The 17,360-nt window shown below is 40.8% G+C and overlaps 1 protein-coding gene across 4 annotated transcripts in view; it reads left to right on the top strand.

Annotated features, from left to right (window-relative positions):
- LOC130142131 (chromodomain-helicase-DNA-binding protein 1-like) overlaps positions 1 to 17,360 on the top strand; it is a 74,523-nt gene that overhangs the window by 4,165 nt on the left and 52,998 nt on the right. For all 4 annotated transcript variants that reach the window (XR_008819299.1, XM_056323573.1, XM_056323572.1 and 1 more), the window contains exon 3: positions 15,822 to 16,023. Coding sequence is in view for 3 of the 4 variants with exons in the window: in XM_056323573.1 (XP_056179548.1) it covers positions 15,822 to 16,023 (202 nt within the window). In the remaining variant the exon portion in view is untranslated. The remainder of the gene's footprint in view (positions 1 to 15,821; positions 16,024 to 17,360) is intronic.

Below are 17,360 nucleotides of genomic sequence, written 5' to 3'. Positions count from 1 at the left end.
AAAGCATCCAGACAACTTTATTAAACTAAATATCAGAAAGATGCAAATTACTTAAAACATGATAGTTGCCTGTGAAGTGAGAGTTTGTTCATCTTAAATGTGCTGCTGAGCACATTTTAAAGCTTTAAAAAAAGTTTTTAAATGTTAAACTTTGTTTCCTCTAGGCTTGTATCAGTCATTGACCCTGTAGCCTAATTCAGACAGATCTCAGAAAACCTATTTGTATGCTTGCCATTTGCTATCAAGAAATTCTGTTTTTCTAAATGAAGGGTGAAGGCTTCCAATATTAAATAATTGAGCCCTTTTTCTGTCCAGGCTATTTTCATTATTAAAATAATTATTGTGAAAGGTGTTTGCTTATGGGGTACCTTAGTATGTCTTGCCCCTGTTGTTGTGGTTTGGTTGGTTTGTGGGTGTTGTGTTGTCATCCCCCCTGCCTCCCCCTTTCTTCAAGTTTTCCAGAACTCTAAATGACTTTCACTAGAAGGAAAATTCCTTAAGCTAGCTGTGACTGCAGACAGATATCTAACTGTAACCAGGGAAGTGAAGCTGCATTTAGTCTTCAAATAGTCTGGGAATATGAATTCTACAGAATGGAAATAAAATCAGTAACAGGGTAGCTTGTTACTGGATAGCAGTCTGGTAGCTTGTCTGGATAGTAAGTAATTATAAGTACAAAAACTTTACAGCAGTGCTCTGAGAAACTGACTCTTAAGAAAAACATTTTTGTGTAGTGTTCTTGAAAGCATTCTGTTGCAAACTTGAATAGGACTAAATACATGTTAGCTAGCATTAAGAAAGCGTAATGAGCAAGGAAGGGCAGTTATAGCTGAACTGCAATACAAGCTCTAGGTAGAACAGGGAATGCAGAAATGAAGCATTGGTGCCAATTGAACAGCAATCTGATTTCCTGTCTCTTTGCTCTTCCTATGTTTCTTGTAGAACAAGACATGGAGCACTTGAGCAGACCTTACTTCTCTGTAGGTAAAAAAGGGTGTGCTCTGTCACCCTCAAAGCAAAGTTCTTCCTTGTATTCAGAAGGAACTTCCTGTGTTTCAGTTTGTGCCTGTTGCCCCTTGTCTTGTCGCTGGTCACCACTGAAAAGAGTCTGGCCCCATCCTCTTGTTACTCGCCCTTAAGATATTTATATGCATTGATAAGATCCCCTCTCAGTCTTCTCTTCTCCAGGCTAAACAGGCCCAGCTCTCTCAGCCTTTCCTCATAAGGGAGATGTTTCAGTCCCCTAATCCTCTTTGTAGCCCTCCACTGGACACTCTTCAGTAGTCCCCTGTCCCTCTTGAAGTGGGGAGCCCAGAACTGGACACAGTACTCCAGATGCGGCCTCACCAGGGCAGAGCAGAGGGGGGGGATCACCTCCCTCGACCTGCTGGCCATGCTCCTCCTGATGTGTCCCAGTATCCCATTGGCCTTCTTGGCCACAAGGGCACACTGCTGGCCCATGGACAACTTGCTGTCCACCAGGACTCCCAGGTCCTTTTCCGCAGAGCTGCCTTCCAGCAGGCAGGTCAACCCCCCAGCCTGTACTGATGCATGGGGGTTATTCCTCCCTAGGTGCAAGACCTTATACTTGCCTTTGTTGACCTTCATTAGGTTTGTCTCTGCCCAACTCTCCAGCCTGTCCAGGTCTGGCTGAATGGCAGCACAGCCTTATGGTGTATCAGCCACTCCTCCCAGTTTTGTATCATCAGCAAACTTGCTGAGGGTGCACTCTGTCCCTTCACCCAGGTCAGTGATGAATAAGTTGAATTAATAAGAAAGTGGTTTCTTGCATGAAGGTCCCTTACCATTGTTTATGTTCTTGAAAGCTGAGTTAATGCAAGATTAATTTCTGTGGATTTAATTTGCTTTGTTGATTTAATAGTCTGTGGACCACAAAAGATAGTTAAGTAAAGCCAACTCTAACAGCGAATTCAAGCCTGCTGACAAACTTATACCTTCCACAGAAGATTAAAAAGAGAAATTGAAAGGCACTATTCTAAGTTACTGTTTTAAGAAACTAAGTGGGACTTAAAGCATAATTGCAGAAGTATTCTCATCTATTGGTTTCTTTTTGGTAGAAGTAGGTAATACACACTTTTTCCTTTCTTTTTTCTTCCCTCCTAATTTGTATGTATAGGGAGAGTTGTATTGGGTTTATGTGGCAAGGGTTTGGTAATGAGGAGACTGCAGGGGCAGCCTCTGTCAGAAGAGACCAGGGGCTGCCCCTGTGCTGAACAAAGCCAGTTCCAGCTGACTCCGAAATGGACCTGCCACTGGCCAAACATGAGCCAATCAATGAAGCTGGTGGCACCTCTGCAATAACATTTAAGAAAGGGTAAAATGCTGTGCAGCGGAGTGTGTGTGTGTGAGAGAGGGAGGAACAAGGGGGGAAAAATGTGAGAGAAACAGCTCTGGAGACACCCAGGCTAGTGAAGAAGGAGGGGGAAGAGGCGCTGGAGCAGAGATTCCCCTGCAGCCTGTGGTGAAGGCCGTGGTAAGGCAGTCTGTGCCCCTGCAGCCCATGGAGGACCTCACCCCAGAGCAGGTGGGTGGGCCCTGAAGGAAGCTGCAGCCTGTAGAGAGTGCATGCTGGAGCAGGCTCCTGGCAGGAACTGTGGCCTTTGGAAAGGAGCCAACTCAGGAGTAGGTTTTCTGTCAGGAACTGCAGTCCTGCAGGGTACTCACACTGGAGCAGTCTGTTCCTGACGGACTGTACCCCATGGAGAGGAGCCATGCTGGAGCAGTTTATGAAGGATTATCCTGTGGAAGGGACCCCACCTTAGAGCAGGGGAAAAGAAGTATGAGGAGGAAGGAGTGGCAGATGAGCTATTATGAACTGACTGCCTCCCCCCCCCATTCCATACACACACCCCTAGTGTGGAGGGAGGAGGTAGAAAGTTGGGAATGAAGGAGTGGAAGAAGGGAAGAGGGGAGAAGGAAGGTGTTTTAGTTTTGTCTTTGTGTATCACCATCCTACTTTATTTTTAATTGCAAGAAATGTATTTCAGTTGTCAGCCTAAGTCAGGAAGAGGGAATTGGGTTTGTGCTTCAGAATAGATGAAGATGGGAAATAATGCTTCTTGGTAGCCTGAACTTAATACTTTTTGTTCCCTTTGCTTTACATTAGTGATGATGAATAAGATTAATCTTTTACACATATAAATCAGATTGAGTAGTTCATTTTTTTTTTTAATAAAAGAGGGGAAAAAAAGAAGAAAAGCCCACTTGCATTGTGTTTGCCTAAATAAACTTACCTATGAACTTTCAGTTTTAAGAGTTTGGCATTTATTGCCTGTTAATTGTCTTCGTTTTGGAAGGGGCTCTTCATATTCAGATGCATGACCTTCCTTGGACTTCTGGTTTATTAAAATAACGGTGAACTGTCATCTCAGATGCTTTTCAAAGACCTTGCAGAAATTAATCTTTTCTGGTTTTGATGGGTTAAACTTCTATTTTGCTCAAATTGATATTCTGTTTCCTGTTGGTTTTAAATTGGAGGATTGTTAAGGCAGTTTAATGTAATGAATGCCCTCTAAATCAGCAGTGATAAATTATCCTCTCTTGGGTCCTTTATCAACCCAGACCTTATACAGGAATCTAAATGCTCTAACAGTGCCTTTGCAGCATGGCTTGTGTAGCTTTCTGTTTTGAAGTTTCTCTTCCTAGTTAGTGCCCTGTATAAATTAGCTGACTATTCCTAGTTGTGTGTTCTGATCAGGGGGACCTTGTTTTAAGAGGTGAGCTAGTGAAGCTAAACCAAAGACTACTGAAAAGAACTAGTGACTCTGTGACAGAACGCTTGCTTTTAATGTTTGTCAGTGATGTTTTTCTTTGTCTTCTGTCATCTTCCCAAAGCATACTCTGATTTTATTTCATAGATATTTATTGGGGTTTGAAAAATTAACAGGTGCAAACATGCAACAATTACCTCTTGGTACTCTTAGTGAGCTATCTTGCAAAATAGTTTGAAAATAAATACTGCTTTTGTGGATCTCTCTTAAATTACTCTTGAAAATGCTGAGAATATCCAGAGACAGTGTCTATAAAATGTAATAGACTAACTTCTTAGTTGTGTCAAACTTTCATACCAAATCAGATTTGACATGCTGCTGTACAAATGCAACTATTTGACTTGAGGGCTAGGAGTGTGGGAAGCTTCTTTACTATATATCCTGGAAGATGCTCCCTGTAGACTTTACATTGGTTTGCTAACACACACGAAACTATACTTTTTTATGTAGAAATCCCATCCTGAGGGCATGCTATTAATTCTTAGTATATATTCCTGCATGCCTACTACTGCAGGTTAGCACTGTCAGTTAACTTTGTCATCATTGCAGTGATTTGTTTGCATAGTAGAAAAGTCCTTCAACAGGACTCAAGAGGTCATCGTTATTGCTTTATCCATCACTTTCACTGCTTTTTTTCCATGGTCCTGTGATGCTCCTATAGCTGTTTGTGCAGTCTCATGCATTCCTGTCTTTGTTTAGTGTTGTTGGTTCTGAGTTTGGTTGTTTTGTTTGGGGTTTTGTGTGTGTTTTGTTTTTTTTCAATTGAACAAAATACAGTGTATGTAAGTATTCAAGAATACCTTTTATCAAATAACGCTGTTTTAATTTTACTGGGTTTTATATCTATAATGTATAAACAATATAGAACATTGCTTGAAGCAGGGGGAGGAAGGCTTATGTGACACATTTTTGAAAGAGGGACTTAGAAAAACAGAAATTCTGTTTTGAGTAACAGAATTAAGTATCTAAAAGAGCACAAATGCTCTTCAACAGCAAATACAATATTCCCTTTCTGTATGCATCATATTAACAGCATCTTTATTCTGTAGCTTAATTTGCCTTGCCCAATTTTAGATCTAGAGTTCTTCCAATTCAAGTCTTGATAGTGTTTATAATTTCTGTTGATGTTTAGTCTCTTGGAAGCACATTCATCAGTGAAGAAGGGGAGGGGGAAGAATAGAGCTGATTGGAAGAGGACAGCAACGCAAGAGTAGAGTAAAGGGAGGACATAATGTGACAAGGTGGAATAGGGTAAATTGACAAATGCAGGTGAATAGCTAACTGAAAATTAACTTTTGTGCACTGTCTCTTTCTCTCATTATATATAAGGTATGTATGTTTTTGCTACCAGTCTCTTGAGTATATTCAGAAAGGGTGAGAGAAAGACATTCTAATTTAGGCTTAGGTGCCTGAAGATTGCCTCTTACCTCCAGTTTCAAGCAGGCTTTTTTGAAAGAGGAGAAAAAAGGCTGGTTGTGTTGTACCCAAACCCTCTCTTTTAGGCTACTTCAGGTGTTCACAACAGGATGAGTATGGTGTCCTCTTTCACCTTTTGCTGAACTGTTTCAAATGAAAGCATCTAAAGAAAAGGCACTGACCCTGGACTGTACAGGAAGAAAAGGGGGCAAGAAATAAAGCATTTTGTGTAAGAGGAACTCCGGAGAGCAGAGGATCAGAATTGCTGTTCCCGAGATATTTATGTAACAGCATGTCATGGTTTAACCCCAGTCGACAACTAAGCACCACACAGCTGCTCACTGTGGATGCAGCATTAGGTAACAGGTAATTATGACCGCATTCTGAGTCTTTGGTTGAAGAAATATTTGAGTTTTAATGTTTCTTGCATCCTAACACTAGAGATACAATACCAGAATCTCAGTAATTAGTAGTGTCAGTTCAAGTGATTAATCTTGTAGAGGTCAGTGGTGCTATTTTGTGTTAATAGGTGTTACTCATTGTGAGAAAAGTTAGACAAATTATGGACCCTAGTTGAACAGCATCAGATAATATTTAAAGCTCTTTAGCTAGAGGAGGAATTGCTTGTATACTATGCCACAGATAATGCAGGGAAAATCAAACCAGCCCATAGGCAAAGGAGGAAGAGGAAAAGAAAACAACAAGGATATTAAAATATGACTACCTCACAGCTATTATTTCCATGAATTTACATTTTAAATGCCTTTATTATAGAACTTAGGTTCTGCTTCTTTTAATAAAAGGATGAAAGAAAACAGTCTTGCTATCATGAAAGTGTGTTGTGTTTTGGTGTGGAGGGGTGTTTTCTCTTTCCCCCAATGGAACAACTATTTTTAAAATCAAATTTTGGTATAGTCTGAAATGCTCTCACTTGTAGCTTGGTTAGTAATGATAGCTTGCAATGATTATTTATAGAAAATGTACATGTTGTCTTAAACTGTAACTCCTTTCCTTTTCAACTTCAAGAATGATTAAACCACATCTGACATGCTGCTGATAGAAGTTATTGGAGTGAGAGATTGCTTGTCTTTCAAGTTCTCAAAAGAATGTGAACTTTTCTCAAGCTGATTATGATTGGATTTGCCCTATAATAGCTGTTACAGTATTCATTTTAGTGGGTCAAGAAAATGTCATCTGAGCTGCTAGAAATGTATGTGAAACTTCTATATCTTGTATGTCTTTTCCTACAAGCTTCAAAACCTCAAACAATTAAGTTGTTTGCCATAGTTTTAAAAATCTATCTGAACTTACAGTGATCCTGGTAGATGTTGCAGTGTAATGAGTTCTGCAGTGGTTTTTTGGGTGTGTGTGTGTTTAGTTTTTGGTTGTTTTGGGGGCTTTCTTTTTAGTTATATCAGTAATGTTCCTTGAAGAAAGGGGGAAAAGTATTAGACTGCATAGCATTTTAAGCACTTGGAAAAACAACTGTCTGTTATGATGCAACGTGGAATGTGTGTGCATGTACTAAAATTGAAAACAACAACAGCAAAAACCCTTTTCATTTGGAATTTATTTAGTTTTCCTAAATTCTGTATTGATTTGCACCATTTTATACTTTGGTTTCGGGACAGCAGTCTTAAGAAATATTGCCCTGTTCAATTGTGCTCACTCTTACACTGCTTTGTGGGGTCTGTAAGTTGGTAGGATGTTTTTTTAAAAGCTGAGTCTGTTCCTTCTACAGACTCCACTGACACCACTAAGGGGGTGCTGTGTTGGAAGGTTGGGGAGGGCGTTAATAGTAATGTCAAAATAAGTTATTCTTGTGGAGCATCACTCACCAGCAGGCAAATATATTGTTTGAGGACCAAGACTGTTTTCAAGGTGTTTGGCTTCAGCTGTGATAGCTCATACTGCTGCTTTGTACCGTTTTCAAATTGTGAGAATTGCTGAAATTCAGAGTAAATGTAGGAACATTTAAAGTGAAATTTTGAAGTTGCTTCTTCCTTAGTTCTCCCTCTGTTTACAAGGAGATGATAGATGTAACTTTTTTTTAACACATGCATATGTGTAACTGTACCTTTTCTTAAATAATTCCATCCTTCCTTCTAGGGTTTAATCTGAATTACTGCTCATGTGGTAGAGGGTCATAGATATCCCATGGCAGGGATTAGAAATTTATGTTAATTTTTAATAACTAAGGGTTGCTTAATGTGCCCATGTTAGGGAGAAAGGAAGGCTGCTCTCCATTACTGTTTTTTACCCCTTAGCATGCCAGTAGTTTTGTGTTTGCAGTAAAATGTGAGAAGGCTGGGGGAGGTGAGTTCTATTTTTCTTTCATGAATACATTAGATAAAATACTGTAGCAAAAAAATTTGCTATAATTAAGTCCTGAGGTAGGGTGAATCTGGGCCCTGCGTAGGTGATACTGAGAAGTAATGAATGTTAAATTTTGACTAGGTCAGCGCTAGACAAGTGAAACAAAAATAAAAAGCCTAGTACATATATATCCCAGTGAAGTTACATCTGCAAAAGCAAAGTGCTGGAAAGGGATGATCTCTGGTGGTGAATTGACATGGTGTAGCAAACTGCTAGTAGCTGTGTTGAAAAGAAGTTGAAATTGAAAACTATTACTACAGTAGCTTACTACAGTAGTTTTTCAGTAAGACATAATTTTCAAAAGACTTAATTTTCAATATCCCAGTTTCTATTATGGGTACTCCTTAAGAGATGTGGGTAGAATGCTGCAGACATTTTGGTGTGAGGGGAAAAGTAGGCTTTTAGTCTCCCCTTCAGATAACACTTTTTCCTTTGTTCCAAGCAAGTTGGCATATTTTGGAGATTTTCTAGAAATTTTTTTAGAAAGTTAAATATGTCTGTTGTCTTTATTGTTGCTACATTCTTACAAGTATTACTTCAAAAACAAGTAAGGCATTGCTTTACCTTGGAAATTGATCATACAAGTTGGTAGTCTGGCTGATACTGATTTGTTTCTTATACTGCCTATGTATTCTAATATGTAGGTAGTTACCCTTTAAAGATAACCGAGAAATAAATGTCAGGCTGAAAATTTCCATTCAACTTCTGTTTGAATAGGTAAGTAGTCCTGTTAGGCAAGAGACTTCTTTTTTTTTTTTGTGTGTGTGGTATTGATACAAAGATGTTTTCTTTCAATTGCTGCAATCTCCAAATAGCTTGATTAGGGAATGAGTTCATAGAATCACAGAATACCAGGTTGGAAGGGACCTCAAATATCATCTGGTCCAACCTTTCTTAGCAAAAGCACAGTCTAGACAAGATGGCCCAGCACTCTGTCCAGCTGAATTTTAAAGGTGTCCAAAGTTGGGGCACATCCACCACTTCCCTGAAGAGATTATTCCAGTGGCTGATTGTTCTCACTGTGAAAAAATTTTCTTCTTGTGTCCAATCAGAATCTCCCCAAGAGTAACTTGTACCTATTACCCTTCATCTTTTCCTTGTGACTCCTTGTAAAAAGGGAGTCTCAATCTTCTTTGTAGCCACCCTTTAAATACTGGAAGATAGTGTTAAGGTCTTCCCTAAGCCTTTTTTTCCCAAGGCTGAACAAACCCAATTCTCTCAGCCTTCCCTCATATGACAGGCTTCCTAGTCCCTTAATCATCTTTGCGGCCCTTCTCTGGACCCTCTCCAGCCTGTCCACATCTTTTTCTGTATAGCGGGGCCAAAACTGAACACAGTATTCCAGGTGTGGCCTGACAAGCACTGAGTAGAGTGGGATAATGACTTCTTTATCTCTGCTGGTGATGGCTCTTGTTGATGCAGCCCAGCATCCTGTTGGCTTTCTTTGCTGCAGCAGTACACTGTTCACCCATATTGAGTTTGTTGTCCACCACAACCCCCAGGTCCCTTTCCACAGAGCTGCTCCCCAGCTGGGTAGAACCCAGCCTGTGCTGCGCTCCTGGATTATGTTTTCCCAGGTGCAAGACCTTGTTGAACTTCATAAGGTTCTTGTTAGCCCACTCTTCCAGCCTATCCAGGTCTTCCTGCAGGGTGGCCCTCCCTTCTGAAATGTCCACTTCCCCACTCAGTTTGGTATCATTGGCAAACTTCATCAGGGTACACTTGATCCCATCATCCAGATCATTTATGAAGATATTAAACAGCATTTGGCCCAATATTGATCCTTGGGGGACCCCACTTGTGACAGGTTGCCAGTTTGAAAAGGAGCTATTTAACACTACTCTGTCTGGGTGTGGCCTGTCAGCTTGTTCCCCACCCACTGCAAGGACCACTTGTCTAGACCATAATGCATCAGTTTCTCTGGGAGAAGGCTGTGGGAAACCATATCAAAAGCCTTGGAGAAATCCAGGTAGACAATGTCCACCACTCACCCCACATCAGCTGAGCAGGTTACTTTGTCATGGAAGATGATCAGGTTTGTCAAGCACGATTTGCCCTTGGTGAATGTGTGCTGGCTTTTCCCAATCACATGCTTCATTTGACTTGTTTATAGCCCCCAGGAGGATTTGTTCCATAACTTTCCCAAGGACAGAAGTAAGATTGATGGGCCTATAGTTTCCTGGATCCTCCTTTAAGCCCTTCTTGTAGATGGGGGTGACATTAGCCTTCTTCCGGTCTTCTGGGATGTCCCCCAATCTCACGACTTCTCAAAGATTATGGAGAGCAGCCTCGCAATGATGTCAGCCAGCTTTCTTAACGCCCTTGGGTGGTTATTGTCAGGGTCCATCGATTTGTAGGGGTCAAGCTCCTGTAATAGTTCACATACCAACTCTTCCTTCACTGACGGTGGGTCTATGTTTTGTGTTTGCATCAACCTGGATTTTTGTTCCCAAGGCCTGTGGTCCAACAGTACTGGTAAAGACAGAGGTGAAGAAAGTGTTGAGAACCTCTGCCTTTTCAGCGTTGTTGGTGACTAATTCACCTCTGCTGTTTAACAGTGGGCCAATATTTTCCTTATGTTTCTGCCTGTTGTTTACATACCTGAAGAATTCTTCTTGTAGTTTTTGACATCTCTGGCCAATTTCAATTTGAGCTGAGCTTTTGCTTTTCAAACTGCATCTCTGCACACCCTGACAGTGGCCTTGTAGTTCTCAATGGGTATTCGTCTGCTTTTCCATCTCTGGCACACTTCTCATGGTTTTGAGCAGACTCAGAAGCTTGCAGTTAAGCCGAGGTGGTCTCTTGCTCTGCCTACTTCCCTTACCTTTAAAGGGAATTAACTGTTTTTGTGCTTCCAGGAGAGCATTCTTGAAAAACTCCCTGCACTTGCTAGCTCCTTTATCCTCCATGGAAGCTTCCCACAGAATCCCTCCCAACTGAGCTCTGAGTGAGCTGAAGTTTTGCTCTTCTAAAATCTAAAACCTTTGCCTTAGTACTAACCTACAGCGTGCTCATCAGGATCCCAGACTCCACAATATTGTGATCACTGTAGCCAAGGCTATCACTAACTGAGATATTACAAAAGCAGTTTTTCTTGGTTTGAGTAGCAAGTCCAGCAGTGCCTCATTCTTGGTCATCCTTTGTATGAGGATGCAGTCCTCTACGCATTTCAGGAACTTGATGGATGATGTGTGAGCTGCTGTATTGTTCTTCCAACAAATGTCTCTGTAGTTCAAGTCATCCATAAGAACCACGTTCTGTTGACCCGAAGCTTGCTTAAGTGACCCAAATATTGCTTTGTTGGCTTTATTGTCTTGGTTTGGAGGTCGGTAGCAGACGCCTACTGTAAGATCCCCCTTGGAGATGACCCCTCTGATCCTGACCCAGAGGCATTTGATAGGGCTTCCACAGTCACTGTAGTTGACTTCTATACATTCAAGGTTCTTAATGTAGAGCACAACTCCTTTTCTTCCCTGCCTGTCTTTATAAAACAGCCTATAGCTATCCATCGTGATCCTTCAGTCATGCAAGTTTTCCCACCATGTTTCAGTTATTCCTATGATATCATAACTTTCTGACTGGACGTGGAACAGCTCCAGTTCCTCCTGTTTGTTCCCCAGGCTGGTATACATGAACTTGGGGTGGGTGGCCTTCTGGTAGTACTCATCTTGGGAGGCAGCTAAAGAATATTTGTTGCTTCTCTAGTTGGCCTGGCTTATTCCCCAGTTGGGTTGCAATGGTGGGAGCATTGCCACTTAAGATCCTGCCCCCTGAATCCTTCAGTTTAAAGCCTGTCTCACCAAGCTGGCCAGCTTGCTGCCAAAGATTCCCTTCCCTCTTCTAGACAGGTGGATCCCATCCCTCCCTAACAGGCTATAGTCATCAAATATCCCATTGTCATAAAAGCCAAAACAGCCAAAACCCTCATGACTGCATCAGCCACAAAGCCAGAAGTTGATTTACATTATACATCTATTTCTGGCTGCACCGTTTCTTCTAACTGATAAAATGGAAGAAAAGGTAACTTGGGCACCAATACTTTTCACTTGCACCCCCAGGGCTTTGTAGTCTTCCTTGAATCTGCCCAGATTCTGGCTTGTGGTGTTATTCATGGCCATGTGAAAGAGTAGCAATGTATAGTAGTCTGTGCTCTTGACAGGTTGTGGTATCCTCTCGGCAACATCTTTGGCCTTAGCTCCTGAAAGGCATCATACCTCTTGTGACTACCTGTCAGGCTGGCAGATGGGCACCTCAGTGTCCCTTAGCAGAGGGTCACCCACTGTTAAGGAAGTTTCTCCACCCTAGGTATCCAATAGCAGAGTTTCAGTCCAATAAGATAATTTGAGTGGTGCACCAGTAGAAACAGTTCAAGCTGGGTGCCTCTGCAGAGGGACCCTGAACAAAGAAATCCCTGGGCAATTATACCTTTACAATCTAAATTCCCCACCCCTCTCATGACAGTTCTGACCAGTAGTAATATTAGGGTCTGGGGTCTTCCCATTCCTCATTGGGTCCCATCATTGTCTCTAGACGGGCCATTTCTTATCTCTAAGGTTGCAGCTTCTGCTGACAAGTGTATTGGCTTTCCTTGCTTCCTTATCTTCCAGCTCGAACTGGTGCTGGGGTCTTCTTTTAGTTAACTAGGTAAAAGTTCAGCATATCTAGGTGAAAGTTCACAGCATGCGGCCTAAGGCTTCAGCACATCTAGCTACTAATGCTAAGTTACACTAAACAACTGATATCCTTTATCTTTACACCCACTACAAGCACTCATCGTTTCTTTTTGTGGTATCAGCTGTGTGCTGCTGGTACAGTTTCTCCTTGCAGACCTTGCTTGTGGATGTCTATAGCTGTTAAAGTTTCATATCTGTTTTTGGTTGTGATGCTGGAGGGTAGAGACTGAAGTGGAGTCCTGTTTTTATGGGTCACCAGGGTCCAAGGTGCCTCATTCTCTGTGGTGTCTGCTACAGGAGCATGGTTCTGAAACCACCTATCTATCTTGGCCCCTCTTAATACTGCACAGACTTTTAACTGTTTCCTGCAACTCAGCTACCTGATGCAACAGATCATCAACCTGTGCACATCTTTTGCAGGTACTTACCTTTTCTCCAGGGGATGGGTCTGGGCACTTGTTGCAACCTGTCGTCTGTACTGAAATCTCCTTCCTTATGAGTTCCATCTGGGTGGAAGCGTCAGACATCTCAGGGGCTTTCTCTGTAGAAACACTGGTTTTAACTCTGAGGCAAGTGCCCACTATCCTGGCAGAGACCTAGAATACTTCCCTGGGCTGTGGGCCTACAAACAGAGTGCATGGACCTTCTCACATGAACTGCTGTGCAAACTGCAGCATCCTCTCAATCCCTGTTTGCATGCTGAAGTATAAATTAGCTGTTAGTCTACAGTAGTAATCCTGCATTCTTTCTCGTAGAGTGTTTCATTAGGGTAGCCCTGAAACAATTGTGGTGAGCCTTATTACTTGATTATTTTTTTTCTTGTTTCTTGTATTTTCCTTTCTTCATCTCCCCATCCCTCTTGCTTCTAGCTACAGATTTGTATTATAATCTTGCATTTACTAATAAATCAGTTGAATACTGATTTTGAAACTTTTATTCTTTTTTCAGGTGTTACTATTAGTTGATATGCAGTCTGGTCATATTACCCTCCTCATGTCCAAATTGGGTCAATTTATTGTGAGAAGCAGGGATGATGAGATAGGTCTTATTTTGCTGATCTTGTTAAGACCACTGTAAAATCCATTCCCAGGCAGCCATTGTTAAGAGGTAGCATTGCAAAGGTCCTTACCTCTATGTATTTTGTCTGAACACTGAATATTGTATGATCCACATCTGTTGATGGATTGGTATTACTTAATGAAGAGTATAGATGATAGCTAGTTGATCACTTCATAAAGAAAATTATTTTGAATTAGTTGAGTTCTTTGCATCTAGCTCCTGAGCAAATACTTGCAATATTTATTAGACTTTTTTTCTTTCTATCTCACAATCCTTTTGTTTTTGAACTTGCCACTTACTTCCTACGTTGAAAAACATTAAACTGTTAAAATTTCTCATCAACTGTGAATATTACTGACATGATTTTTGCTTATTTATCTAAATGTAGGATTTAGGTATTTTTTTGTGGTATTTTGTCACAGGGACTTGTCTGGCAGGTATTTACTTTTGTCTCAAGGTTTCTCCTTGCTGAGTTTTCTTCTCTTCATGTACCATCTTCCACAGTCCCTGTGACATTTACCTAGGGCACTGTGCTATACTGAGAAATACTATTGTTTTATAACGCTCTAATTTTACCCAACACTAAAGGTAAGGTAACAGTTGTGTACAATAATACTATTGTATTTAAAACATCTTTGGTGAATTGTAGTGGATGTTGCCCTTAATTTCTGGTAACTAGTTTAAACTCCAGTCATATTCTACAGTGGGTGCCTTGCTTTTATTTTTCAAGTCAGGTTAATATGCTAGTGTTATAGCATCATGCCTGAAGTAGGCCCTTGATGAAAGGAATGGAAAGTTTGGAAGCAGCCTTGTTGCTCCTCAGTAAGTGTAAGTAAACCCAGCAGTCATATTTCTTCATATCCCCAACTTCAAAATAAGGAAGCTTTTACATGGTTTGTTTCTTTCTTTCAAAGTCAACAGATGCAGACAGTTGGTTGAGGTGCTGTCTACAAGAATCAGTTTGTGAATAGCTTTTTTTTTTTTTTTAATTTTCTCACTAGTACAATTTAATTGGTGTTAGCAACAGGGAGAGTAGTGTTTCTGTTTTGTGGCTTTAAATGTTGTCAATTAAGTGTGCTCTAGTGCAGATGATGATCAACCTACCACAGCTGCCACCGCTGCTTCTGTCCCCACCCTTGCTGTTTCACAGCCAGATGACTTTTGCTGGCAGTGATAGGTTTAGACCAGGGGTCCTTAAACTTTTTAAACAGGGGGCCGGTGCTCGGATGAAGTGGCAGAAGGTCACCTGTGGCTGCTTGGTCCCCCCACCCCCGTCCGTCCGTCCGTCCCTCCCCCCCCAACCCCCGGCGGGGGGGTTCTGTAAATACCGGGGGCCGGATTGAGGACCCTGGGGGGCTGTATCCGGCCCGCGGGCTGTAGTTTGAGGACCCCTGGTTTAGACTGATTAGTTTTTGGGGTTTTATTGTTTTGGATTTTGGTATTATCTTTACTGGGGGTTTGTTTCTTTTTAAATGCTTGCAACTCAAGTGTACTTAATTTAAAATTATTTTGCTTGTGTGGTGTTGTAATTCCACTATTTTCCCTCATGATATCTCTAAAGTATGGTAGTATTTAATCTAATGATAAATTTGATTAAAGTTTTAACTCTGTTCCTTTGTAAAATTGTTTTAGAAAACCAAATGTTTCTATGTTTTAGAATAGTCATGGAATAAATGTTTAACTTTAAATATTATTCTATTTGAATACGTTAAATCTAGTGTGAAATGAATGTACAGGTGGAATAATCCAATGGCTCAAGAATATGCTAAGGTTACTGATTATATGACTTGTGCCAAGTCATATAATCAGTGACAAATTCAGAGTTTGTCTATGTGGGGAATTTTACTGCTGTTATTTTAACAGTATAAGATGGTCTTCATGGATTTATATTGTGTGACAGCACGCTTCTGGTTTTCCAGTTACTTTTATAAATGCTTTATTTAATCAAGTGGTGGTATTTTGTATATAGCTGGTCCAAATCAAGTACTTCCTTAAAGATACTTTTTTCCCCGTATTCTTAAGTAAACCTAGGACAACAAAATGGAGTTTATACATGCTTTGAAGAAATGCATGCTCAAAAAAAAGATTGGAGGGGACACATGCTGCTGATCTAAAAAGACTTAAAACAATTGTGTGTGTGTGTGTATATGCACAAAAATGTGTGGGGTTTGATAGAGCTAAGTAAGGGTTTGGGTGGGTGAGAAATACCCTTGTTTGACTCCTCTACATTAATGATTAATATTCTCACCTCCCTCTCTCCTTTGCCCCTCTCTTGCCCCCTCCCCCCCCGCCCCCCATTTTGAGGTTTAGTGAAAAGTATCTGATTAAACTCTGAATTTTCATTCCTGATTTATTTAATTCAATGCATTCATTTGTATGCTATCCATGTGTCTGGGCTAGCCTAACAATTGATTTATAGGTGAAACTAAAGTCTTTTTAATGTGACTTTTTAAAAAATCCTATTTACTTAGCCATTGTGTAATATTCTGTTAACTTCTAATTGCAGCCAATCAGATGATGATTCTGGGTCAGCATCAGCTTCTGGATCTGGTTCAAGTTCTGGAAGCAGTAGTGATGGAAGTAGCAGTCAATCAGGTAGCAGTGACTCTGAGTCTGGTTCAGAGTCAGGCAGTCAATCAGAGTCTGACACATCTAGAGAGAAGAAACAAGTTCAAGCTAAACCACCACCAAAAGTTGATGGATCCAAGGTAAAACAAAACATAAATTAACCCTTTATGGGGAAAAAACACCTGCAGAGTATTTACAAGAGCAGTTTTAATTTAAACAAACAAACCCTCCATAATTTTTACTTAGAATTTTAACTTGATTGCATTAGTGAATGCATATGCTTCTATCTCATAACAAACATTGGGCTCTTTTCTCAGCTCTGTAAATACCTATAGTTAGGTAATTACCTAAATTTTATCACACAGAAGTGTCTATTAACTTATTGCATATTTTTGAAGACAAAGCCACACATAATGTTATTTCTAATTTTTTTTAAAGTTGTTTCTCTAATGCTTAGTTTCTTCATATCTATAAATGATTGTACAACAATTTCAGGCTTAGATACAGCTTCTCTTCTGTATAGGAAAAAAGTGATGTTTAGAAATCTCTTAAATGGAATGGATGAAATTTACCTGAACTCTCTGTTTCTCTGTGTAATATGGCCTTAATTTGGATGATATATGATATATATGAAAGGTAATAAAATATTTCCTACTGTAAGATTCAAAGGCTGTTAAGAATTTAAGAATTCTTTTTTTGGTTTTTTTTTTTTTTGGGGGGGGGGGTGTTGTTGTTGTTGATGTTTTTGATACTGTCTCTCACAGTATCCTTCAGGACAAAACGTCCAGCACACGGCTAGACAAGTCCATAATATGTTGTGTGAGCAAATGGCTGACAAGTCAGGCTCAAAGAGTTCTAGTAAATGAGGTTACATCCAGCTGGTGGCCAGTCACCAGTGGGGTTCCCCAGGGCTCATTATTAGGGCTAGTTCTCTTCAGTGTTTTTATAAATGATCTGGATGTAGGAATCGAATGTACATTAAGGAAGTTTGCCGATGATACTAAACTAGGAGGAGCTGTGGACTCCCTCAAGGGTAGAGAGGCCTTACAGAGAGATTTGGATAGACTAGAGAGCTGGGCAATCACCAACTGTATGAAATTTAACAAGAGCAAGCGCTGGATTCTCCACCTGGGATGGAGTAATCCTGGTTATACATATAAACTGGGGGGATGAGAGGCTGAGGAGCAGCCCTGTGGAAAGTGATCTGGGGGAGTTGGGTTAATGGCAAGTTGAGTATGAGTCAACAGTGTGCCCTGGCAGCCAAAAGGGCCAGCCATGTCCTGGGGTGCATCAAGCACAGCATAGCTAGCTGGGCAAGGGAGGCGATTGTCCCACTCTGCACCACACTGGTGCAGCCCCACCTCGAGTACTGTATGTAGTTTTGGGAGCCTCAATATAAGACATAAAACTATTAGAGTGTGTCCAGAGGAGGGCGACCAAGATGCTGAAAGGTCTTGAGGGCAAGACTTATGTGAGG

This window comes from Falco biarmicus, chromosome W, assembly GCF_023638135.1.
Source record: "Falco biarmicus isolate bFalBia1 chromosome W, bFalBia1.pri, whole genome shotgun sequence".
Taxonomy (NCBI): domain Eukaryota; kingdom Metazoa; phylum Chordata; class Aves; order Falconiformes; family Falconidae; genus Falco; species Falco biarmicus.
The sequence above is the reverse complement of the archived record's forward strand: the minus strand, read 5'-3'. Positions and strand labels throughout refer to the sequence as shown.